The 27,010-nt window shown below is 41.0% G+C and overlaps 1 protein-coding gene across 14 annotated transcripts in view; it reads right to left on the reverse strand.

Annotated features, from left to right (window-relative positions):
- The window catches only part of TFDP2 (transcription factor Dp-2), a 197,850-nt gene that overhangs the window by 47,025 nt on the left and 123,815 nt on the right, over positions 1-27,010 (reverse strand). For all 14 annotated transcript variants that reach the window (XM_026454188.1, XM_026454184.1, XM_023192111.1 and 11 more), the window contains one exon: positions 6,740-6,843. In XM_026454188.1, the coding sequence (XP_026309973.1) occupies positions 6,740-6,843 (104 nt within the window). The remainder of the gene's footprint in view (positions 1-6,739; positions 6,844-27,010) is intronic.

Consider the following 27,010-nt stretch of genomic DNA (forward strand, 5'->3'; position numbering starts at 1 on the left):
AAAATGGTGAAACCCCATCTCTACCAAAAATACAAACAAAATCAGCTGGGTGTTGTGGCACACGCCAGTAATCCCAGCTACTCAGGAGGCTGAAGCAGAAGAATTGCTTGAACCTGGGAAGCGGAGGCTGTAGTGAGCTGAGATTGTGCCACTGCACTCCAGCCTAGGTGACAGAGCGAGACTCTGTTAAAAAAAAAAAAAAAAAAAAAAACTGAAATCCCAAACTGAAGTATTAAAGTTGGAGGTAAAAATATACTTTTAATATTCACTTGATATGCTAAGGAAAATGGAGTTTTAAATTTCAGAGTCCTCTTACCAAAAATCCAGACATCCTTAATTTAAATGTTATGTAGTTTCTCTGACAATACAATTAGTTACATTGGGAAAATCAGATAGCAATTGAACATTATTCTGAACATTTTCCTGCCTTCAATCAACATATTTTATGTGCTACTGCCATCTACAGTTTAAAAAGCCAAGAGAGCATATGTATTCCAAAGGGAAAAAAATTACAAAATTATAAAGTGGTATATTAAGAGATTTCACTATTTGATGGAATTTTGGTTTTCACTGTAAGAAACATGCAGTTTTCACTCTTCTAAAATAAGACAGTTATGAGATTATCTTATACAGTTGACCCTTGAATAACATGGGCTTGAACTGGGCAGGTCCACTTATACATGGATTTCCTTTCACTTCTGCCACCCCTGAGACAGCCAGATCAACTCCTCCTCTTTCTCCTCCGCAGCCTACTCAATGTGAAGGCATTGAGGATGAAGACTTTTATGATAATCCACTTCCACTTAATGAATTATAAATGTATTTTTCTAATGATTTTCTTAGTAATATTTTTTCCCTAGCTTACTTTATTGTAAGAATACAGTATACAATACATATTAACATACAAAATAACATTAATATAAAATGTGTTATTTGACTATTTATGTTATAGTAAGGCTTCTAGTCAATAATAAGGTATTAACAGTTAAATTTTGGGGGAGTCAAAAGCTATCTATGGATTCGTGACTGCACAGGGGCTGTGCCCTTCTCCCTTGCATTGTTCAAAGGTCAACTGTATTATCATAAGATCTATAACATATAACCATAAGAGAGCCTGTAAGAAAAGGGCAAGTATCTTCAACTGAAACAGGTACTGCTAAACTAGTTTTCATAACTACAGAAAACAAATGAAAACTTTTCATGGGGTCTTTTGAAATTTCTATCTACCATTAAGATTTGGCTTCCAAAAGACACGTGAAGTTCAAAGGACAAGCAGAAACAGAAGGCTAAGAAGCAAATCGGTGAGTTTTTATCCAAGAATTCTTTAACTAAACAAAAACTTTTTAAAAAATCATGGATGAGGGAGTTAGAGGAGAACCAATAATGGCTCTAACTGGGTGTCTTAGTCCATTCAGGCTACTATAACAAACTACCTTGGACTGGGTAATTAACTAATTAATTTTCTTTAAAGTCTTCTGCAAGGAGTACAAAACTGGGTAATTTACACACCATAGAAATTTATTGCTCACTGTTCTGGAGGTTGCTGAGAGGTCCAAAATTAAAGTGCTGGCAGATTCAGTGCCTGGTGAGGGTTTATTCTCTGCTTCAGAGATGATGCCTTCTGGTTGCATCCTAATAGCAGAAAGGGTCCAGGGTGCTCCCTTCAACCTCTTTCATAAGGGCACTAATTCCATTCATGAGGATGAAGCCCTCATGACTTCATCACTTCCCCAAAGGCCCCGCCTCTTAATACCACCACAGTAGGGATTAGGTTTCAACATGAATTTTGGAGGAACCCATTCAGACCAGAGCATTCAGTTCCTGGCCCTCTAACATTCCTATTTCATAGGCAAAATACATTCATTTCATTCCATAGTCTCACAAGTTCTAACTCCTTCCCCAAATCAGATATGGGTAAGACTCAAAGGTGCAATTCATCCTGAGGCAAATTCCCCTCCAGCTGTGAGTCTGTGAAATCCAACCTGTTTCCAAAATACAATGATGGGACAGGCACAGAACATGCATTCCCATTCCAAAAGGGAGAAAATAGAAAGAAGAAAGGGATAACAGGTCCCAACCAATCCAAAACCCAACAGGGCAAACATTAACTTTTAAGGCTTCAGAATAATCTTTGACTTGATATCCTGCCTTCTGGACACACTGGAGCAGGAGTTGGGCCCCCAGGGTACCAGGGGCCCCCATCCCCATGACTTTACTGGGGGCAGCCCATGCTCAGTTCTCCCGGGTTAGAGCTTGAGTCTTCTGCATGTGGCTCTCCCAGGCTGCAGTTGCATGCTGGAAGGTCTACTAGACTAGGGCCTCAGGGAGCGACCCCGCCCCTCTCAGGTCCACTAAGCTTTGCCTTGGCGAGGGTTCCCAGTGGTGGCCTCACCTCTGTAGCAATTCTCTGCCAGGATCTGTTAAGGCTCTCCAGGGCATCTTTTGAAATCTAGGTGGAAGTTATCATACCCCGCAGCTTGTGCACTCTGTACCCATTGGAGATGGCATCACTCAGACACTGCCAAGGTTTACCACCTGTGCCCTCTAGAGGAGCAGCCACATACATACTTGCACTGTATTTGGGCCTACCGGAGCCACACCTGGAATGGCTAAGGAACACTGCGCCAAAATTTGGGGAGCAGACTTGACACAGTGCCAGGAAGGGATTGCCAGGGTTTCATTAGCGCCTGAAGCCCCTCTTTTGATAGTTCGGTCCCCCAGGTCTTGGCACTCTGGGCCTGTGATGGGAGGAGCAGCACCGATAATCACTGAAATGCTGTGGGTTTATTCTTCCATTGTTTTGATGAACAGCACCAAGCTTCCACCCATGCACACTAGTCTTCTTTATCAAAAGGTGACTAGGCCACTCTTTTGGTGTTCCCTCCAGAACATGCTTTTTTATTCTTTACATGGCCAAGCTGAGAATTTCCCAAATCTTCACTTCTGATTATAAATTATATCTTTAATTCACTTCTCTCTTCTCACATTTTACTATAAACAGCCAAGAGAAGTCACGTTGATCCTTAAACACTTTACTTAGAAATTTCTTTGGCCAACTATCCAATTTCACTGATCCTAAGTTCCTCCTTCCACAAAACATTAAAACAGGAAAACAATTCAGTGAAGTCCCTTGCCACTTTTTTGGTTGTTATTGTTTGGTTGTCTTATAGTGACCCCTCTGTCAGGGTCACTACAGCCTTGGACTCTTGGGCCCAAGTGATCCTCTCTCCTTAGTCTCCTGAGTGGCAAGGACTATAGGTGCCACCATGCCTGGGTTTTTGTTTGTTTGTTTGTTTTCTGAGACAGTCTCGCTCTGTTGCCCAGGCTGGAGTGCAATGGTGCAATCTTTGCTCACTGCAACCTCAGCTCCCAGGTTCAAGTGATCTTCCTGCCTCAGCCTCCCAAGTAGTTGGGATTATAGGCACCACCACCATGTCCGGCTAATTTTTGTATTTTTAGTAGAGACAGGGTTTCACCACGTGGGCCAGGCTGGTCTTGAACTCCTGACCTCAAGTGATCCACCAGCCTCAGCCTCCCAAAGTGCTGGGATTACAGGTATGAACCACTGCACCCGGCCTAGCTAATTTTTTATTTTTAATTTTTTTTTAGTAGAGATGAGGTCTCACTGTGTTGCCCAGGCTGGTCTTGAACTCCTGGGCTCAAGACATCCTTCTGCCTTGGCCTCACAAAATGATGGGATTACAGGAATGAGCCACTGCGCCCAGCCTTTTGCTACTCTGTAACAAGGATGGCTTTTCCTCCAGTTTCCAATAACATGTCCTTCACTCCTGTCTGGGACCTCATTATAATGGCATTTACCATCCATATTTGTGCCAACATTCTGTTCATGACCACGGAGATACTCTCTAAGAAGAGTGAGGCTTTCTCTATAGCTCTCCTCCTCTTCTGATTCCTCATCATAATCACCCTTAATGGTCCATTCATCTCAAAACGCTTTTTCCAGGCTGTTCCTCTGAACTCTTCCAGCCTCTGCCCATTACCCAGTTCTAAAGCCATTTCCACAGTTTTAGTTGTTTGTTATGGCAGCACCCCAGTTCTTGGTACTAATTTTTGTCTTAGTCTGCTATAACAAAATACCTTAGCATAGGTAATTTATAAACAATAGAAATGTATTTCTTGAAGTTCTGGTGGCTGGGAAGTCCAGGATCAAGCTAGCAAATTCGGTGTCTAGTGAAGGATCACTCTCTGCTTCATAGATGGTACCTTCTTGTAGTGTCTTCACTACAGGAAGTGGGGCAAAGAGCTCCCTTCAACTGTTTGTTTTTTATTTTATTATTATTATTTTTTTAGACGGAGTCTTGCTCTATTGCCCAGACTGGAGTACAGTGGCACGATCTCTGCTCACTGCAACCTCTGCCTCCCGGGTTCAAGTAATTCTCCTGCCTTAGCCTCCCGAGTAGCTAGGACTACATGTGTGTCACCATGCTGGGCTAATTTTTTGTATTTTAGTAGAGATGGGGTTTCACTGTGTTAGCCAGGATGGTCTCGATCTCCTGACCTCGTGATCCAACTGCTCGGCCTCCCCAAGTGCTGGGATTACAGGCGTGAGCCACCACACTCAGCAATTTTTGTATTTTTAGTAGAGATGGGTTTCACCATGTTGACCAGGATGGTCTCGGTCTCTTGATCTCATGACCTGCCCACCTCGGCCTCCCAAAGTGCTGGGATTACTGGCCTGAGCCACCGCACCCAGCCTCAACTTCTTTTATAAAGTCACTAATCCCCTCCATGAGAATGAAGCCCTCATAGCTTAATCACTTCCCCAAAGGTCCCACCCCTTAATACCATGACAATAGGGATTAAGCTTCAACATGAATTTTGGAGGGACATATTCAAGAGATAGCAATGGGGTCTTACAACAATTAGGAAACCAAAAACAAAATTCTGATTCCTGCCTAAGAACTCAGAACTGAAAAAAGGACCTCAGAAGTAGGTGGACAAATTAAGTACTTGGGATGGCCCAGTTGAAGGTAGAGTTCCAAATCTCCTGTCTTTCTTGTGACCTTTGTTCTGCTGATCCTGAGATTTACAGTAACTGAGTTAGTACCACACATCACTACTTATTATTAACAGAACTGGACCATGTAAGGACTAACATGCATGTTAGTTCAAACTGACAATGGGAGAAAAATTATATATGCTTCCAAAGGATAAATTCACCTTGGGGTATAGCAGCATTAAACAAACAAAAAATAACAGAAAATAATCTCTCAAAACAGAATAGTATTGTAAGGGCAAGACTCATAAAAATTTGAGTATGTTTAATTTTGGTGCTAATATAATCACACTTCAAAATGCAAATTTTAAAGTTGAGTGTCTTATCTCATTTGCACCTATAGTAGTGGCTGAGGAGGGGCAAATGCTTAGCAAATGTCTGAAAATATAACCTGAGCTACCTTGAAATGAGGGCTCTTATTTGAGCTTAAATCTCCATGAGGTTTGGAGCTAGACTACATTCTTCACATACTTACAGTAAATTGTGTTGGATCTTTAGCTTGATTTCTGCAGATGATAAACAGTCCTCAACTAACCAAGGAAAATGTCATGTCAAGAATGTGTCTTAAAGTCTTAGAGACTTTCTGAAACCATTAGGTATGTTAAAAGATATTTTTATCTAAATAACTTTGCATTTAACATAGTCCACAGTACACTGTGGGCGAAATTTATTCTTATTGCTCTACAGATGAAAAGATGGAAACACTGGCAACAAAGAGTTATTGCTTAAATGTTTGAGTACTTTTACTAATGGTGGGTAAGGCCATTTAAATTAGACTTAGTTTCAGAGTAGTGGAATGCAACCTTGTTTATAAATAAGTCTGCTGAAAGTGCTACACAATTCACGCTCTAGCATAATTAATGAATGACTTTACAGAAACAGTTGTTTTCCATTTTTCATTCATTATTTCTACCACTAAAGATTAAAATAAATTGGTATATTGTTTTTTCCCCAGAAGCCTTTAATGAAAGGAGTTTTAAATTAATAGCTCCAGATGTAAATTAACTGTTGGGTCTCAGATTCCATTTATGTGAGACTACATAGTTTAGAGCAGTAAAGGTTACTTTATAAGAAAAAGAAAAGAGGAGGAGGACATAAAGCATAATACATTTCAAATCAATTTAAACAACTAAATACAAGAGAAACCTCATACAGAGAGCAAAAGACTTAAAAGTACACATCCAGAATCCACAGATTCAAATATGTGAAAATTAAATATTAAAGAGCACAATGACTTTCTTTTTCTCAAGCTCAAGACTTGACCAGATACACTCAGATAAAAACAGAATGTTTTCTAAAAGTGACTCAGATAACTGAAATTAATTATAATTTTGTTTTTTTCTTTTTGAGACAGGGTCTTGCTTTATCACCCAGGTTGGAGTGCAGTGGTGCAAACACAGTTCACTGTGACCTTGACCTCTTGGGCTCAAGCAATCCTCCCGCCTCAGTCCTCCAAGTAGCTGGGACTTCAGGCATGTGCCACAGTGCCCAGCTGTTTTTTGTAGAGACAGGGTTTCACCATGTTGCCCAGGCTGGTCTTGAACTTCTGGGCTCAAGTGATCCACCTGCCTCGGTTTCCCGAAGTGTTGGGATTACAGGCATGAGACACCTACCACTCCTGGTTTAACTGGAATATCTGATCAAACATATTTAATGCAATTATCCTTTAAATTAGTCTTCGCTAAACACAGTTTCAATTCTAAGATTTGATAATTTTCTTACCATTTGGGGTCCAACATTCACATTTATTGGTCCTAAGGTTTTTGGTAAAATCTTTGTAGGTGAGTTGGTATTGGAAACTGGAAATGCAACAAATGAAATGTTGCCTGAAATGATATCAAAACATTAAGTTAGTATTCTGCAATACCAAAGCCATTTTCTAGCTATATACACCCATGGTCCTAATTCATTTTGTTGAGGTAATTTATAAATATCTTAGGAAGCACATTATGAACAAAACACACCTTACTGAAAAGCCATACTAATGATTGCTTTGTTGTAAGGAATACAATTAACTTTGCTGCATAACTAATCTTATTTATATTTTACTGAAAGTCTATAAAATAAATAGTTCCAATTATTTGACAATTAACTATGAAACTTTCAGTTGGTCTTTTAGAGGAAAAAATATTTAGAGAATATATAATGCAAATCACAGTTTATATCAGAATTGAGAAAGAGATCTTTAATAGACAAGATGGAACAAATAATATATCTGATGATGAAACATAACATGAAAAGTAAAATAACTATTTAAATTTCTTTATAGTACAAAACATCAAGACTAAAAGCTAACATATTTTCAAACTGTCAAATTGATAATGCTTTAGGGTTTTATAATACTAGAAAAAAAACATGGTGCTAACTAGTTATTAATACTAGAAACAGTGGGATCTCTACCATGTTTTCAAGTGATCTTAGTACTTTAAATTTCAAATTAACATAGCAAACTGCTACCAAGAAAATTCCCCCCTAAAGGAAAAGCCAACCTATTATTTTCTGAACTATAACATCAACTACTTAATTCCCCCGACACACTTCAGCTTATCAATGTTTCTCTTAGAAGATAACAGTGTAACAAAATATATCAAAGGAGATCATCCAGGAAGTATGTGAAAGGCCAACACTAAAACCTGGGGACAAACAACATTTAAGGGTAGGACAACAAAGACATTTCCTTCTTAGTTGCCTTCCTCAGATGACCCCCATCTTCCAAAACTTGACCACACTCTTTAATCCCCTTACTATTTTTTTTTTTTTTTTTGAGATGGGGGTCTCTCTCTGACACCCAGGCTAAAGGGCAGTGATGCAATGACAGGTCACTATAGCCTCAAACTCCAGGGCTCAAGTGATCCTCCCACCTCAGCCTCCAAAGTGGCTGACACCACAGACATGCGTCACCACACCTGGCTAATTTTTTTTATTTTGTAGAGATGGGGTCTTGCCATGTTGCCCAGCCTGGTCTCAAACTCCTGCGCTTCAAGCAGTTCTCCCCCTTAGCCTCCCAAAGTGCTGGGATTAAAGGCTTGAGCCATGGCACCCAGCCCAAATGACTTATTTTTTCTTTTTCTTTTTCTTTTTTTGAGAGTCTTGCTCTGTTGCCCAGGCTGGAGTTCAGTGGCGTGATCTTGGCTCACTGCAACCTCTGCCTCCCAGGTTCAAGTGGTTCTCCCGTCTCAGCCTCCTGGGTAGCTGGGATTCCAGACACCCGCCATCATGCCCGGCTAATTTTTGAGTTTTAGTAAAGACGGGGTTTCACCATGTTGGCCAGGCTGGTCTCGAACTCCTGACCTTGGGTAATCCGCCTGCCTCAGCCTCTCAAAGTTCTGGGATTACAGGCGTGACCCACCGTGCCTGGCCCAAAATGGCTTCTTTCATCTCTGCTCTGCACTTTCTGCCTCTTCAGGGATCTCACCCATCAATTATCTACTCTGTCTCCTGAACTTTCAACTATTCCATTGGCCCTTTCCCTTCAGTTTTTGTAGAGTTCATTTTCCCCCTAATTCCACAAATAAAATCAAATTATATTTATTGTACCCACTCAGCAAGTCCAAGTACCCAAATCTGCTTCTACTTCCTGTTCTCACTCTTGATATATGACTGAGCCCTCGTATATGATCATTGAATCCACCCAATGATCCAATCTAGAAATAATCTTCAGATCTTCACTCCATCTCCTCCTCATTCAACTGACCACCGTATTTGTTATTTCCTTATTCTAGTTCCTTTATGCCAGCAGTCCCCAACCTTTTTAGCACCAGGGACTGGTTTCGTGGAAGACAGTTTCTCCACAGACGGGGGTGAAGGGAGGTATGGTTTTGTAATGATTCAAGAACATTACATTTATCGTGCACTTTATTTCTATTATTATTACATTGTAGTATATAATGAATTAGTTATACAAATCACCACAATGCGGAATCAGTGGGAGCCTTGGGCTTGTTTTCCTGCTACTAGAGAGTTCCATCGGGGAGTGATGGAGACAGTGACAGATCATCAGGCATTAGATTCTCCTAAGAAGTGTGCAACCTAGATCCCTCACATGCACAGTTCACAATAGGGTTTGTGCTCCTATGATAAACTAATGCCGCTGCTGATCTGACAGGAGGCGGAGCTCAGGCGGTGATGTGAGCGATGGGGAGTGGTTGTAAATACAGATGAAGCTTTGCTCACTCACTGGCTTGCCTGCCTGCCACTCACTTCCTGCTGTGTGGCCCAGTTCCTAACAGGTCACAGACTGGTACCTGGTGGCCGATTGGGGATCCCTGCACTATGCTGCTGGCACTCATTTAATTTGCAACTTCATATCTGGTTTGAATACAGTTACCCTCTAACTCAGTTGATTGACAATACTGGCTGTCCAATGGAATCGCCTGGGGAACAATGAACAATACCAATGCCTAGGATCCTAGAGCTGCCGATATAATTGATCTGGGGTGAACCTGGGCATTGGGCCATTAAACATTCTCCAGACAGTTCCAATGTGTGGCCAGGGCTAAGCACCATCGCTCTTACTAGATATCCTACCTCTAACAGCTTTCCTAGCCACTCCATGCATCTATAACAAACCAGTCTTTCAACTGGCAAAACTGTTTTGAACAATCCCCTAATTATGGTTTTTAAGAACTCCACAACACTTCCTAAAAGCCTCTCAGACTCCTCAACATGGCACAAAAGCTCGCAGTGGAGATCTCACCCCTGCCTCCTTTCACAGCTTCATCTTTAGTTGCTCCCTCCACATGTACCCCGCAATCTAACACATTAAATACTTTACATTTCCAGAGAGGCCCCAATTCAACCAACTGGCTTTGGCACACACCTTTCCATCTGTTGAGAAGGCCCTTCTATACTGAGCCAACTCCTACCTACTAGCACTTCAAAATGGATGGCTTCCACACCATTTTCTGAGCAATTATTATGTCCCCAGAGTCTGTTCCAGAGGTTTCCTATATATACACACACATATGTATGTACATATAAATATACACACACATATAAAGTGTACATATACACATATATATGCGCACACACACACACACACTCTTGTCCTAAGCATCGATGAGGAAAAAAGTATATACACACACACACATTTTATGTGTATGTATATATGTATGTGTGTATACTTTTTTCCTCATCGATGCTTAGGACAACAGTGTGAAATAGATTATTAGTGACCCTATTTTATATATTAAGAAATTGAGATTGAAATTAAATACAAGGTCCCATGGTAGTGAAGCCGATATCTCCACCTCCAAAGCCTCTGCTCTATGCATCTCCTCCTTCTTAAAAGCTGTCCCATCCCCTGTGGTCTAAATTCTGGATATTCCTCTTCTGGCTTCTCATAAAACCTGTTATCACTTACTTGTAATTCTATTATAAATGGGCTACGTCTCTCAGCTTTGTATCCTAGCACCTAGTTTAGTCCTTGGAACAAAACAGGTGCACAAATGATAAAAACTGTTTGATCAGCCAAGATTGAAAGTATTACCTTTCCTAATCTGGATGCCAAACTTCCTGCAATACAGCTTAAATTACAACCCTTGTTATTTTTCCAACCAAGATCATAATTCATACTGAGTTTGAAATCAATTTAAACAGCAGGTCCTTTGTTTATTTTGCTTTTAACATGACTGAACTGGTATTATCAAATAAAGTTTCCCTACCTTGCAATTGTGCAACTGATTTTCTTAAAACAAAATGTGGCCAGGCAGTGGCTCACGCCTGTAATCCCAGCACTTTGGGAAGCCAAGCAGGGCAGATCACCTGAGGTCAGGAGTTCGAAACCAGCCTGGCCAACATGGCGAAACCCTGTCTCTACTAAAAATACAAAAGTTGGCCGGGCACGGTGGCTCAAGCCTGTAATCCCAGCACTTTGGGAGGCCGAGACGGGCGGATCACGAGGTCAGGAGATCGAGACCATCCTGGCTAACACGGTGAAACCCTGTCTCTACTAAAAATACAAAAACTAGCTGGGCGAGGTGGTGGGCGCCTGTAGTCTCAGCTACTCAGGAGGCTGAGGCAGGAGAATGGCGTAAACCCGGGAGGCGGAGCTTGCAGTGAGCTGAGATCAGGCCACTGCACTCCAGTCCCGGCGACAGAGCAAGACTCCGCCTCAAAAAAAAAAAAAAAAAAAAAAAAGTTAACCAGGCGTGGTGGTGCACACCCATAATCCTAGCTACTTGGGAGGCTGAGGCATGAAAATCACTTGAACTGAGGAGGTGGAGGTTGCAGAGAGCCGAGATAGCGCCACTGCACTCCAGCCTGGGCAATAGAGCAAGACTGTCTCAAAAAAAGAAAAAAGAACAATAAATTGACAAAACAAAAATTACAGTCCAGAAATAATTTCACCTATATATGAAAGTTTTGTACATGATAAAGGTAGTATTTCAAACCAACGATGTTGAGACAAGAGACTATCCATTTGGATAAAAGAAATTTTAGATTTCAATTTATCACATTGAACAGAAACAAATTTCAGAAAAATCAAATATTTAAACATAAAAATTAAAACTTAAGAAAAAATACAATAATATTTTTATAATCCTGGAATGAGGAAGGCCCTCCTCACCGTGTTACAGAATTCAGGTATCTTAAGTGAAAAGACTGATGGATCTGACTACTTAAAAATCAAAACTTTCTCTATAGCAAGACTTAATATACTTAGAAAACAAATGTCACGCTGGTAAACAAATGTGCAACGCACAGGTCATTTGATTACCATTCTTAAAAAAAATTTTGGCAGGGTGCGGTGGCTCAAACCTGTAATCCCAGCACTTTGGGAGGCCGAGACGGGTGGATCACTAGGTCAAGAGATGCAGACCATCCTAGCTAACATGGTGAAACCCCGTCTCTACTAAAAAAAAATACAAAAAACTAGCCAGGCGAGGTGGCGGGCGCCTGTAGTCCCAGCCGCTCGGGAGGCTGAGGCAGGAGAATGGCGTAAACCCGGGAGGCGGAGCTTGCAGTGAGCTGAGATCCGGCCACTGCGCTCCAGCCTGGGCCGCGACAGAGCAAGACTCCGTCTCAAAAAAAAAATTTTGTTTATTTAACCTACTGTTATGAATTAATAAGAAAAAGGCAATACCCCAATATAAAAATAGATCCAGTATATGAAGAAATACAGATGCCATTGATCACATGAAAAGATGCTTTAATAATTAAAAAACTAACTTTTGGGCTAGGCGTGGTGGCTCACACCTGTAATCCCAGCACTCTGGGAGGCCAAGGTGGGCAGATCACAAGGTCAAGAGTTCAAGACCAGCTTGGCCAACATGGTGAAACCCCATCTCTACTAAAAATACAAAAATTAGCTGGGCATGGTGGAGTGTGCCTGTAATCCCAGCTACTTGGGGGGCTGAGGCAAGAGAATTGCTTGAACCCGGGAGGCGGAGGTTGCAGTGAGCCAAAATCATGCCATTGCACTCCAGCATGGTTGACAGAGTAAGACTGTCTCAAAAAAAAAAAAAAAAAAAACACAAAACCAAAAAACAATTAACTTTTAAAAAAAAGGAAACCTTTTTGCATACTAGACTGATAAAAACTTAACAAGTCTGATAATGCACTGAGTTGGTAAGGATGTGGCAAAACAGGCACATTTTAAAAATACTGACTTGGCACCTACTACTCTATGTCAAGAACTAAGGCTAAGCATTAGGATATTCAGTGAACAAGCAACATTGTTCCCTGCACTCAAGGGACTAACATACTCTGTTAGTGAAGGGAATACTGTAGAGCCTTTCTGGAGGTTCTGATGATGTGTTGATGTGCTGATTTTAATTAGAAAGGAATAAACTGACTGTGTGTTAGAATACAAAATTCTACATAAATACTTTAAAAAGAATTCTACACTTTTTGTTTTTTGAGACGGAGTCTCACTCTGTCCCTCAGGCTGGAGTGCAGTGGTGCGACCTCGGCTCACTGCAAGCTCTGCCTCCCGGGTTCACACCATTCTCCTCCCTCAGCCTCCCTAGTAGCTGGGACTACAGGCACCCACCACCACGCCCAGCTATTGTTTTGGATTTTTAGTAGAGACGGGGTTTCACTGCGTTAGCCACGATGGTCTCGATCTCTGACCTCATGATCCGCCTGCCTCGGCCTCCCAAAGTGCTAGATTACAGGCGTGAGCCACCATGCCTGGCCTATAATTCTACACATTTTAAAGCTTTTTTCCATCTCAACAAATACCCTCTGTTGCCTAAGTGGTAAGCTAATGTCTGGCTTCTGTGACATCATGATTGACAATGGGCATACCCTCTGACTAGCAATTCCTCTGGTGGAAATATAATAAACTAGGCAGATAAGAACAATGGTACGTGTCCTGGGATTGGAGCACGGTGGAGAAAAGCAAAGGCCTACAAACAATTTAAGTGTTTAAACATCTTCTAGTACATATGCATGATGGAATATTATATAGTCCCTAAAAATACAAGCATGTATTGCCATGGAAAAATGTCCTATTATAAAAGAACACGATTACATTTACCTGAGAAACTACATATACGTATATTTTTCATATATTTTTATATATTCATAAAAAGTCTGCCAAGAGAAACCACAAATTTAATAGTGGTTAGCTCTGATGAGTAGCACGGAAGAAGCATTGTTTTACACTTTTTATTATTTGAAAAAAAACATTTTATGAACATGCATGCACGTGTTTTATAATTTTAAAAGCTACTGTCGCCAGGTGTGGTGGCTCACGCTTGTAATCCCAGCTCTTTGGGAGGCCAAGGTAGGAGGATCACGAGGCCAGGAGTTTGAGACCAGCCTGATCAACATGGTGAAACCCCGTCTCTACTAAAAATACAAAAATTAGCCAGGTGTGGTGGCGTGCGTCTGTAATCCCAACTACTTAGGAGGCTGAGGCAGGAGAATCACTTGAACCCGGGAGGTGGAGGTTGCAGTGAGCCAAGATCGCACCACTGCACTCCAGGCTGGGTGACAAAGCGACTCCGTCTTATAAATAAATAAATAAATAAATAAGTTACTGTCATTCTGAAAGAGAGAGAGAATGAATCAGCCATAGCTACTAAAACAAGTTGAAGATCTAGAAATGATTGTCTCATAAGTAGTAAAAATGAAATTTGCTTTAAAAGTAGTTAAAAGGACTCCACTAGAATTCCAATAGCTGCAATACCCAGAAATAAAAGCCACATGTTTAGACAAAACTTACTTTCATCAAATCAGCTAAGTTCAGCAGCAGAAATATATATACATATTTTGACTCAAAAAGACACCTTTAAATAGATTATAAAGATTCAGTCAACCAAAATTTCAGCCAGGCTGAGAGAAATAAATAAAGTCTAAACAGTTTTTCCTAAGTGCGTGGCCTAAGTTCACAGCTCCTTGGCAATAGGAGCTTGACACTGTCCAGAAGCTGATTCCTGGGACTCAGTGTATTAAAAACAACAATTTTTAAAGTTGCCTGGATTTTGGTTCTGGCAATTCCCTCAATTAACTAAATGAGATCAATCACCTAGGGAAGTGGCTAAGAAACAGAACTAAAAACTTATGCCAGATGTTGGCTCAGGCACAAGATTTTGGCTCAAATATTATTTCAATTTATTGAGTAATATTTTTGTTTTCCACTAGAATTGTCTAGACACCATAGATTTTTTTTCCACTCATAATTCTTTAGGGGGTTCCAGTTACAATTAATCACCTTCAATAGGTCCAATTAAAATGAAAAAAAATCCAGTTACATAATTGTGGTTAGTCTATACGATGCTTATATAAATTTTTTTCCACGGCATAGACTTTCTGAAAAAAATTTTTTTTGCTTGAATTAGCTTTAGGAAAAACCGTCTTCACCCAAGCCTACATCACATCCTCCTACAAGAACCAAATTGGTAACTTACTATAGGAAAGAATACATCTTTTTTGTGGGTTTATAAATGTCTGAAATTAGAAGCAATGGTATAGACCATATATACAGGGTCCAACTTCACAGGACAAGCTAACCTATAACCTAAAATAAAAGTTTTTGGTTTATTTTGAGACAGGATTCTTGCTCTATCATTCAGCCTGGAGAGCAGTGGCACTATCAGAGTTCACTGCGGCCTCAAACTCCTGGCTCAAGTTATCCTCCTGCTTCAGCTTTCCAATGAGCTGGAACAACTGGTGTGCACCACCATGACCAGCTATTTTTTTTTTTATTTTTATTTTTTTGTAGGGAGGGGGTCTCACTATATTGCCCCGGCTGGTCTCAAACTCTTGAGCTGAAGCCATCCTCCCACTTTGCCAAAGCACTGGGATTACAGGCATAAGCCACCACACCCAGCATAAGTAAGTTAAAATGACCTAGATTGTGGTGGTGTATGTGTTTGCTGAAGTCCCAATTATACCTTAATAAAATGATGGAAAAATGTAACATGGGCGAGTTCATATTAATTAGTAAGATGCTAATTATAGATTATAACATCCTCTGCTTTTCCTCTTCTGTCACCTCAACTGGCTCTTAAAAAAAAAATACAGGTAGTTCATCTTCTTGTCTAAAAAACATCCCTTTTAAGTCAGTCTCCTGCACCATCACAATCTTTCCCTCTCTGCCAGATCATTCACATCAGTACATAAACATGCATAATTTCTTCCACCTCAAAAACAAAAAACAAACCAACTTTTCTTGACCGTCCACAGTCCTCCAGTTACCAACTAATTTGTTGCCCTCTACAGCAAAACTACTCACAAAATCTGCCAGCATTTGCTGTTTTCACTTCTTCCATATCTGTTTCTTCTGAACCCTCTTTTCCCAATTTCCCCCCACAATTCCACTGAAATTCTTGGCCTTCAATTTATTTTAACCTTCCATGTACTCTGACACTTTTTAAAATCACACTTTAGAAACACTTTCTCCACTTGACATCCAAGTCACCATTTTCTCCTGGTTCTCCTCCCAATCTACTGGCCGCTCCTTCTCAGCCTTAGTTGCTGGCTCCTTTCTCTCTAAACATTGGGGAGCCCCTTAGCTCGGTTCTCCAACCTCTCGGCTGTGAGCCCTTCCTCATGAGATGATCCCATCTTAGTCTCCTGGCTTTAAATATGCTGATGACTCTGGTGTATATTTCTCCGGATTAAATTTATTCCTCCAACTTTGGATTTACATATCCACTATCTTCTCATTATCTCCATTTGATGTGTCATATGTATCTCATATGACACATCATATCCAAACTTAACATATCCAAAATCTAACTCTGGACTGCTCCCACCCCACCCAGAAACCTCCTTCTTCATCTCAGTAAATGAAAACTCTTCAACTGCTCAGACTGAAAAGATTACCGTTGAGACCTTGATTTCTCTGATATCCCACACTCAATTCATTCATAAATCCTGCAAGCTGGATCTTTAAAATACAGCTTGAATACAACCACTTCTAACCTTCTCCTCTGCTATCACTCTGGTCCAGGACAACATCTTGGCCTGAATTACTGCAATAGCTTCCAGATGCAGCTCCATGCTGCTGCCCACCCTACCCCACAACTCTATTTCCATGCTCTCTAATACAGTAGTCACTAGACACAGGTGGCTACTGAGCACTTGAAATGTGGTCAGACCTGGATTTTAAGTTTATTTAATTTTAATTAACATATTTAAAAACTAAAGCAAATGAAGTATTTTCCCATTAAACACAACTTTATCATTTTGATAGGGCTATATTTCACTTCAATTGTTGAAAATTTAGCATCTAAACTGAGATGTGCTCTAGTTATAAAATACACATCAGATTTTGAAGACTTAGCACGAAAAACTATAAAACATCTGACTAATGTTTATATTGATATGTTGGCTGATAATGTTTTTAACTTTTTAATTTTATTTTCTCCCTAAGGAGAGATGGAGTCTTGCTCTGTCACCCAGGCTGGAGTGTACTGGTGCGATCTCAACTCATTGCAACTTCCATCTCCTGGGTTTGAGCAATTCTCCTGCCTCAGTCTCCTGAGTAGCTGGGATTACGGGGCCCGCCACCACGCCCAGCTAATTTTTATAGAGACAGGGTTTTTGCTATGTTGGCCAGGCTGGTCTTGAACTCCTGACCTCGTGATCCACCCACCTTGGCCTCCTAAAGTGCTGGGATTACAGGCGTGAGCCACCAAGCCCGGCAACATGTTTTGCTTTTTTTTTTTTTTTTTTTAAAGACAGTCTCACTCTGTCACCCAAGCTAAAGTGCAGTGGTGCGATCTCAGCTCACTACAACTTCCACCTCCTGGGTTCAAACAATTCTCCTGCCTCAGCCTCCTGAGTAGCTGGGACTACAGGTGCCCGCCATCACACTTGGCTAATTTTTTTTTTTTTTTTGAGACGGAGTCTTGCTCTGTCACCCAAGCTGGAGTGCAGTGGCGCGATCTGGGCTCACTGCCAGCTCCGCCTCCCGGGTTCACGCCATTCTCCTCTCTCAGCCTGCCAAGTAGCTGGGACTACAGGCGCCCGCCACCATGCCCGGCTAATTTTTTATATTTTTAATAGAGACGGGGTTTCACTGTGTTAGCCAGGATGATCTCAATCTCCTGACCTCCTGATCCGCCCGCCTCAGTCTCCCAAAGTGCTAGGATTACAGGTATGAGCCACCGCACCCGGCACTGTTTTGTATTTTTAGTAGAGATGGGGTTTTGCAACGTTGGCCAGGCTGGGCTCGAACTCCTGACCTCAAGTGATCCACCTGCCTTGGCGTCCCTAAGTGCTGGGATTACAGGCATGAGCCACCACACCTGGCCGGATGGTAAGTTTTAGTAAATGTTTGTATAATGTTTTAATAATGTTTGGGTTCAATACAATCCATCATTAAAATACATTTAACCTGTCCCTTCATACTATTAAAATGTTGCTACTAGAAAATTTGCAATTACATAAGTGAATTACATTATACTAGGAAACCCAACTAGTTTATCCTTCACACAGCACTCAGAGTGATCCCACTACATGGAGGAGTCCTCTTCAAAACTCTCCAACTGGCATCACATCTCAGTTAGCTTGAGTCCTTAATGAGGGTTTACAAAGCCCTGTATCATCTGCAGTCCTCTTTCTGACCTTGTCACCTGTCAGTCTCTCCCTACTTCATTTCTCTACATTCACATTGATCTCTTTGCTGTTCTTCAACCCATGCCAACCAAATTTCTACTTCATGGCCTTTGTCCTTCAAGTCTCCTCTGCCTGGAATCCTCCCCCAGATATCCTACGTGTCTTATTCCCGTTTCCTTCAAGTCTGCTCAGTCGACACGGCAGCAGAGATATCTACCACCCTGTATCAGCACTTCCTAATTTACTATATTTTATTTTTCCACCACAGTACTTACCTCTATATGACACATTACATATTAATATTAACTTATGTAATTACTCAGTGTCTTGTCACTCTCAGAATGTTAAGTTCTACAACAATAGGGGCTTTGCCATCTCATTCATTGCTCCAGCTAGGTGTCTCCAGCACCTAGCATAAGCAGAGCTTGATAAATATTTGTTGGATGAATAAATTGATAAGTACATGAATGTCTACATGCAAGCATATATACAAATTCATAAAACTACAGTACACAGTGAAAACTGAGTCTCCTGCCGTCCCGAATCACCACCAAAACATTCCCTTCCTTAGTGACAGCTGTGGTGCCAGTCTGTCGATAAGCTTCCAAAAATATCCTAGGCATATACAAACACATATGCAAAAATATCCTTTTTTTTTTTTTTTTTTTTTGAGACGGAGTCTCGCTCTGTCACCTAGGCTGGAGTGCAATGGCATGATCTTGGCTCACTGCAACCTCTGCCTGCCAGGTTCAAGCGATTCTCCTGTCTCAACTCAGCCTCCTGAGTAGCTGGGATCACAGGCACATGCCACCATGCCTGGTTAATTTTTGTATTTTTAGTAGAGACGGGGTTTCACCATGTTGGTCAGGCTGGTTTTGAACTCCTGACCTAGTGATCCACCCACTTTGGCCTCCCAAAGTGCTGGCATGACGGACGTGAGTCACCGCGCCCAGTAAAAAAAAAATCCTTTTTTTCTATCAGTCTGAGTGTTGCTTTTACATCTATCTCAGATGTCTTTCCATATCTGTAGATGTAGTGTTGCCTCAATATTTATTTATTTATTTATTTATTTATTTATTTATTTATTTATGAGATGGAGTCCCACTCTTGTCATCCAGGCTGGAGTGCAGTGGCGCGATCTCGGCTCACTGCAACCTCCACCTCCTGGGTTCAAGTGATTCTCCCGCCTCAGCCTCCTGAAGAGCTGGGATTACAGGCACCCATCACCACGCTTGGCTAATTTTTGTACTTTTAGTAGAGACAGGGGTCTCACCATGCTGGCCAGGCTGGTCTCGAACTCATGACGTCAGGTGATCCACCCGCCTTGGCTTCCCAAAGTGCTAGGATTACAGGCATAAGCCACCAAGCCCAGCCTCAATGTTTATTTTATTAGCTACATAGTATTCTCTTTTATGGCTCTAACAGTCTATTTATTGAGCTCCTAAGTAATGGAAAAGCTTTTAGTATTACATATACTACTGCAATGACTATACATATTTCTTTACCCACATTACTTGTATCAACTGTGTATTTCTCCCTTTAGAAATGCAAGAAATGGGCCGGGCACGGTGGCTCAAGCCTGTAATCCCAGCACTTTGGGAGGCCGAGACGGGCGGATCACGAGGTCAGGAGATCGAGACCATCCTGGCTAACACGGTGAAACCCTGTCTCTACTAAAAAATACAAAAAACTATTATTCTTTGCACATTTTTAAGAATGTAGTCAATTTTGTAATTTTTAAATGACTTTTGTGTCAAACTTAAAAAGACCTGTGTGTGTTTAAATATAAAAATGAAGGAAGTGAGGCTAATTGACAGGGTTTTCCTAAATTTACCTTTGCTCCCTGGAAGTGCACTTTATACATGCACTTTAAACATGCTGTGTTTTACTTATCGTACAAGTTTTATATCTCCAGTTGGATATGCTGTTCTTACAAATTAATTATCAGCAGTTAGAACGTATACTGATTATATTAAACACCCCCCCCCCCGTTTTCTTATACAATTTTAAAGCCTTCATTTTAAATTATAAATCCTTGATCCACCTGGAATTTATCTGATATAAGTGACAGTTCCAAAGTTTTCCCTCCCAGTTAGCCACTTTTAATGAATAATCCACTCACTTTCCTCCATGCTGATATGAAATGCAACCTTGAGTTTACTTATTTGGGTCAATTTATTGATTTTCTATTCTGCTCCACTGATCTGCCTCTTCATATGCCAGTTCCCCATGGTTTTGTTTCATTCATGATTAACAGTTTCACAAAAGAATAAGCTGAGTTCGAAAAAGAAAGTAGTGTCAGAGCATTTCCTTCATTCCTGTACTACCTTTTAACTATTTGTTAATAACTACTGTAAAAGACTATCAATTAGCTTCAAATACAGTACTGAAGAGGTCAAGTCACAGGTCAATTCTAGAATGGGCAATTTGTTTTGCAAAGAGAAATGATTTCACAACCTTAAGACTGTATTTCTAATTTTAGCCAGCCATCTAGAAAGCAATATATGTAACTGAAAACAAAGTAGACTAGGGAGAAAGGATATGGATGACTCAGGGGATATCTATCACCTGTATTTCAAAAATAACTCTTGGGCCAGGGACGGTGGCTCATGTCTGTAATCCCAGTACTTTGGGAGGCCAAGGTGGGAGGATCACGAGGTCAGGAGATCGAGACCAGCCTGGCCAACATGGTGAAACCCCGTCTCTATTAAAAATACAAAAAATTAGCCAGCAGTGGTGGTGTGCGCCTGTAATCCCAGCTGCTCAGGTGGCTGAGGTAGGAGAATTGCTTGAACTCGGGAGGGGGAGGTGGAGGTTGCAGTGAGCCAAGACGGTGCCACTGCACTCCAGCCTGGGCAACAGAGCAAGACTCCATCTCGGGGGGGCGGGCGTGGGGTGGGAAGGAAGAAAGAAAGAAGAAGAAAATAACTCAGGCTCTGTAGGTCAACATCTATGTAAATGAAATAAAAACAAAGACAAACTTTGCAGTTACTCTGACTTCCTTCATTTTTATGTTTAAATATACTCATATGCCTTTTTCTTTAAAAAACAAAAAATAGTTTTCAGGCCAGGTGTGATGGCTCATGCCTATAGTCCCAGCACTTTGGGAGGCTGAGGCAGGAGGATTGCTTGAGTCCAGGAATTCAAGACCAGCCTGGGCAACATAGTAAGGCCTCGTCTCTACAAAAAAATAAAATTACCCAGGTATAATGGCACACACTTATGATCCCAGCTACATGGTAGGTTGAGGCAAGAGGATCTCCTGAGCCCAGGAAGTCGAGGCTGCAGTGAGCTATGTTCATGCCACTGTACTCCTATCTAGGTGACAAAGCAAGACCCTGTCTCCAAACAAAAAAAAAAAAAAAGTTTTCACTTTATTTACTAACTAGTATTACCTATCTGCACATGCATATTACACCACTGTTATGTTTTATTTTGATGCATTTGTACTGAACCATGTTCGCCAAAGTTACTAAGATTAAATCCAAAGGTAATTACCATTACAAAACTTTTTAACTGAATGACCTCAACATCACTATAATTGGGATAGGTGACAAAGAGAAGACAAAAAAGTTCATAATATCTCCAAAGTATAATAGTTAAAGTGTCCTCTGGAACCTTCCTCTCTCTATTTGGTTCTAAAAGGAGATCAGGTATCCCATTGTGCAAAGATAAGGACACAAGATCTGACACGCACATTCCCACATATCACATACACGGAAGGAAAAGCCTGAAAGTTTCTGCAGCTGTCAGAACACAGAAAACTTTCGGGATTCACCCAAATGGATCACCTAAACAGAATCTTTCCAAAGGATCCTTGAAATGACCATCATAAGAAGTGTATTTATAGCTCTATGGTCATATTTCTAAATGAATAATTTTTTTTTTTTTTTTTTTTTTTTTTGAGACAGAGTCTCGCTCTGTCACCCAGGCTGGAGTGCTGTGGCGTTCTCTCAGCTCACTGCAAGCTCCGCCTCCCGGGTTCACGCCATTCTCCTGCCTCGGCCCCCTGAGTAGCTGGGACTACAGGCACCCACCACCACGCCTGGCCAATTTTTTGTATTTTTAGTAGAGATGGGGTTTCATTGTGTTAGCCAGGATGGTCTCGATCTCCTGACCTCGTGATCCGCCCGCCTTGGCCTCCCAAAGTGCCGGGATTACAGGCGTGAGCCACCGCACCCGGCCCCAAGAAATCTTTTGTATCAGTGTTTCCTACATACTTTCCCTAGAAGATCAAACCTGTTCTCTTGGCTTTGTTGAACATTTTCACTTAGGGGGCACTTTTTAAAACAATTAGCTAGCTCCTTCCTTTTCTTGTATATAGAACCATAAATGCCCTAAATTCTTAAATTTTTCTCCATCTTACCACATGTCAAGATTTAAACACTATCTCTTCATTGCTTAAGCAAACTCCTCAATTCAAGCTCTGGTATATTGTAATTGGTTTCATTTAGTTCATCAAACCTAAAAGATCTTAGAAATCACTAGGGTCACTTGCAGGGCCCTTCTTCAATAATTTTTTAAGTGTTTACCCAAAAACATTTGTCTCATCTATACGTTTGATACTGCTGGTTTTTCATTGGTTTCTTTATCTTTAGTTAAAACATGTACTTTTGAAATCTTTTTTCTGTTAGCATTTTCAGTGAAGGAAACTTTTTAATTGTTCAATTTCTCATTTTTCTTCCACCTGCTCAACTAAAATTTCCTAGTTTTGAAATGTATCTTCTGACTAATAATTGAGGAATTTTACCATATGTCCTCAAACAACCTGATCCTCCCAACCCTTCCTGGTAGTTCTTCCCAAATATAAGTGATCACAAGATTCACTCCTGAGCTCCATTGGACACCTAAAGATTCAAAAACTAGGTGGAGAATTTGTATTTTTAACAAGTGCCTCAGATGATTCTTATGGTCTGGTAAGACTCTTTGTTCAAATTAAGGAAATAATGAAATGCAAGTGGACTCTAGTACACTGAACTTATCTCTATTCTCATTTTAAAAAGAGAGGAGTCTGAGTGACCCTTATTTCCTCCGTTTCTTGTTCTTAAGTGTTATATTTTTTCACTGTTTAGCCCATTTTCAATCACTACTGTTAGCGCCATCACGACAGCCAATACACCCACCAGATGGCACAGACATTGTTTACAGGCCTAGTAAAAGAGAAAGAGCAGAAAGCAGCACATCTTATCTCATACCAACAGCCACTGAATGGCTAGAGTTGATCAAGGCAGCTGAGTGCAACCACAAAGATCGAAATTTATGAGTACTCAAATATCCAAGAGTACTTAATTGGAAATAATCCTCATGAAGAAGCTCACAGTCCCTCTGAGAGGGTAGCCAGACAGGGGAAACAGAGCAATCCTTTTAAATTTACAGTTAAGTGAGAATTTTTCTAATATTTATAAGAGGCGACCATGACTGCAGACAGACTTTGAATTAAAAAGCTGGGTTCCTGGGCCGGGCACGGGTGGCTCACGTCTGTAATCCCAGCACTTTGGGAGGCCAAGGCAGGCGGACTATGAGGTCAGGAGTTTGAGATTAGCCTGGCAAACGTGGTGAAACCCTGTCTCTAGTAAAAATACAAAAATCAGCCGGGCATGGTAGCATGCGCCTGTAGTCCCAGCTACTCCGGAGGCTGAGGCAGGAGAATTGCTTGAACCTGGGAGGCAAAGGTTGCAGTGAGCCAAGATCGCGCCACTGCACTCCAGTCTGGCGACAAAGCGAGATTCCATCCCCGCCTCCCTCCCCCCGCCAAAAAAAAAAAGACAGAAAAAAAGGTTGGGTTTTTAAAATAAGTTTTTTTTTTTTATTTATTATAGATGGAGTCTTGCTCTGTCACTTAGGGTGAAGTGCAGTGGTGTGATCTCAGCTCACTGCAACCTCCACCTCCCAGGTTCAAGTGATTCTCCTGCCTCAGACTCCTGAGTAGCTGGGATTACAGGCGTGTGCCACCACACTTGGCTTTTTGTTTTTGTTTTTTTTGTTTTTTTTGTATTTTTGGTAGAGACGGGGTTTCGCCATGTTGTTCAGGCTGGTCTCGAACTCCTGACCTCAAGTGATCCACCTGCCTCAGCCTCCCAAAGTGCTGGGATTACAGGCGTGAACCACCACGCCCGGCTGGGGGTTTCTTAAAATAAATGTAAAACTTTAGGATACAAATTCAAAGGGCCCAAGCACCACCCATGAAGTAAGAGTTCCAAAGTAGTTCTTCTCCTTAGCAAATAAAAAAGGGGATCGTTGCTTTATAATACCATGCACTAAGTAGCTCATTCAAAACTGCAGTAACTTACTGATATTATAATTTCAACAATATATTCTACTTGAGGGCTATTACTGAAGCTACATTTAAATCACATTGTGAAATGCAAGAAATCTTAAAGTTAGACATCAATGTCAACAAAACCTCTTTGTATTAAAAATTTATCCATTAAAGAGTTTTAAATTTTTTTCGAGACAGGGTCTCGCTCTGTTGCCTAGGCTGGAGCGCAGTGGCATGATCTCCACTCACTGCAGCCTTGACCTGGGCTCAAGGTTTCCTCCCACCTCATCCTCCCGAGTAGCTGGGACCACAGGTGTGTGCCACCATGCCCAGTTAATTTTTGTATTTTTTGTAGAGACAGGATTTTGTCACGTGCCCAGGCTGGTCTTGAACTCCTGCGTTAAAGTGATTTACCTACCTCGGCCTCTCCAAGTGCTGGGATTATAGGCATGTGCCACCATGCCCAGCCCATTAAAAGATTTTTCAAAACTTTTATAAATAAGTTCTACTGTGTCTACCTGGCACATAGAAAATGCTCACTTAGTGGTCTGTTCATTTTTAGGTCAGAGAAATTGCCAAGAGTTGCCAAATTTTCACCACCAGTGAGCAAAGTGGAAAACCAAAGTCCCTGGTTAATAGCCTCCAGCTTTAGAGTTATCATGTAAACAAACATTCATTTGAAAATTGGTTTCTTGAAACTTGGTAGAAAGAAACAACATAATTACACGACAGGTTCCTGGATCAGTTCACAAAACATAGTTAATTCATAATATACTCAAAGCACCGTACTCATACTGGTCTACCTGCTCCTAAACAATGTAAAACGTTTTCTCTTCAGAGAAATATAGGCATCAGGCACATCTGCCCTCTTACTCCACTCCAGAGATGAGAAAATTTCAAAGTGGCTGTTACTCCTAGTTGCATATGTATGTGTAAGGCAGGAAAAAAAGGCTAAATCATTGATTCTCTGGGTATTCTGAATGGGGTTACAATAAACAGGTAAGGCTCAGTTTCCTCTAAGACCTCAGTTTTGTGCTAAAGAGTTCATACAAAAAGCAAGAACCACAGGTACTTCACTCTTGAAGTCTCCTTTCAGTACAGATTTTAAAGATTTAATTTAAGGCCAGGTGCGATTACTCATGCCTCTAATCCCAGCACTTTGGGAGGCATATGCAGGCGGATCACCTGATGTCAGGATTTCGAGACCAGCCTGGCCAACATGGTGAAACCAAGTCTCTACTAAAAATACAAAAATTAGCCAGGCATGGTGGCGGGCCCTGTAATCTCAGTTACACGGGAGGCTGAGGCAGGAGAATTGCTTGAACCCGGGAAGCAGAGGTTGCAGCGAGCTGAGATTGCACCACTGCACTCCAGCCCTGGCGACAACAGCGAGACTCTGTCTTAAAAAAAAAAAAAAAAGATTTAACTTTAAATTGATTATGAGTGGAAGTCTTTATTAGAAATTAAAGACAAATAAGGAATTACCTCTAGATGGCAGATGAATTAGAAAAGTTTGTTTTTGTTTGTTTTTCCCTTCAGACACTCCCCACCAATTTCTAGGTAACAAACTTGAATGGTTTGGTTTCTCATATATAGAGTATAAATCTACAATACAATAGAAAATTATACTCTCTATGTTCTATACTCTATATATGCTAAAACTAATGCGCTCTTCTCAACCATAATTTGAACACACATTCAATAATTCCAAGATAATTTACACATACAGAGGCAGTGGGAATTCATCTTAAAATCATTCAATTGATTTTGTTCTTCATTTCTCAATTTGAAGGGCTAGGAGTCCAAACTACTTCCTTGTTGCTGTTGTTGATACTGTTTTCCTTGTTAAGTAACTTATTGTCATGTCTACATTTATAATTGTAAGTGACACACATTTTTTATAATCACAATCTATGATGCTATCACAGTTACGAATTACATGTGGAGTGACCAACTTTTTTTTAAGGCTGTCTATTTCATCAAAATTTCTATTCTTTGATCAGAATTATTTAAAAAAAGGTTTATTTAGGCAAATCTATAGTTTGTAAATCCATTTTAAAGTCCATGTAAACTGTTTTACTTATTTTAGAGAGAAAAAACTCAACCACTACATGTTGCTATTCCTTAAGATAAACAAAATGTACACAGAGAAATTTTAGAATCTGAATCTTAATTGAAATAATGATTCAATAAACTTCAAAGGCCAGGCGTGGTGGTGCATGCGTGTAATCCCAGCTTCTCGGGAGGCCGAGGAAGGAGAATCGCTTGAACCCGGGAGGCAGAGGTTGCAGTGAGCCGAGATCGCACCATTGCACTCCAGCCTGGGCAACAAGAGCGAAACTCCATTTCAAAAAAATAAAAAAGAAAAAAGAAAAGAACAAACTTCAAAATCTGTAAATTTGGTTATCATTATTTGAAGAAAAGAAAATCTTCTGGCCGGGCGCGGTGGCTCACGCCTGTAATCCCAGCGCTTTGGGAGGCCCAGGTGGGGGGATCACGAAGTCAGGAGATGGAGACCATCCTGGCTAACATGATGAAACCCCGTCTCTACTGAAAATACAAAAAATTAGCCGCGCGAGATGGCGGACGCCTGTAGTCCCTTAGTCCCTGCTACTCGGGAGGCCGAGGCAGGAAAATGGCGTGAACCCGGGAGGCGGAGCTTGCAGTGAGCGGAGATGGCGCCACTGCACTCTCCGTCTCAAAAAAAAAAACCTTCAGGT

The sequence above is a fragment of the Piliocolobus tephrosceles genome, chromosome 2, assembly GCF_002776525.5.
Source record: "Piliocolobus tephrosceles isolate RC106 chromosome 2, ASM277652v3, whole genome shotgun sequence".
In the NCBI taxonomy this organism is placed as follows: domain Eukaryota; kingdom Metazoa; phylum Chordata; class Mammalia; order Primates; family Cercopithecidae; genus Piliocolobus; species Piliocolobus tephrosceles.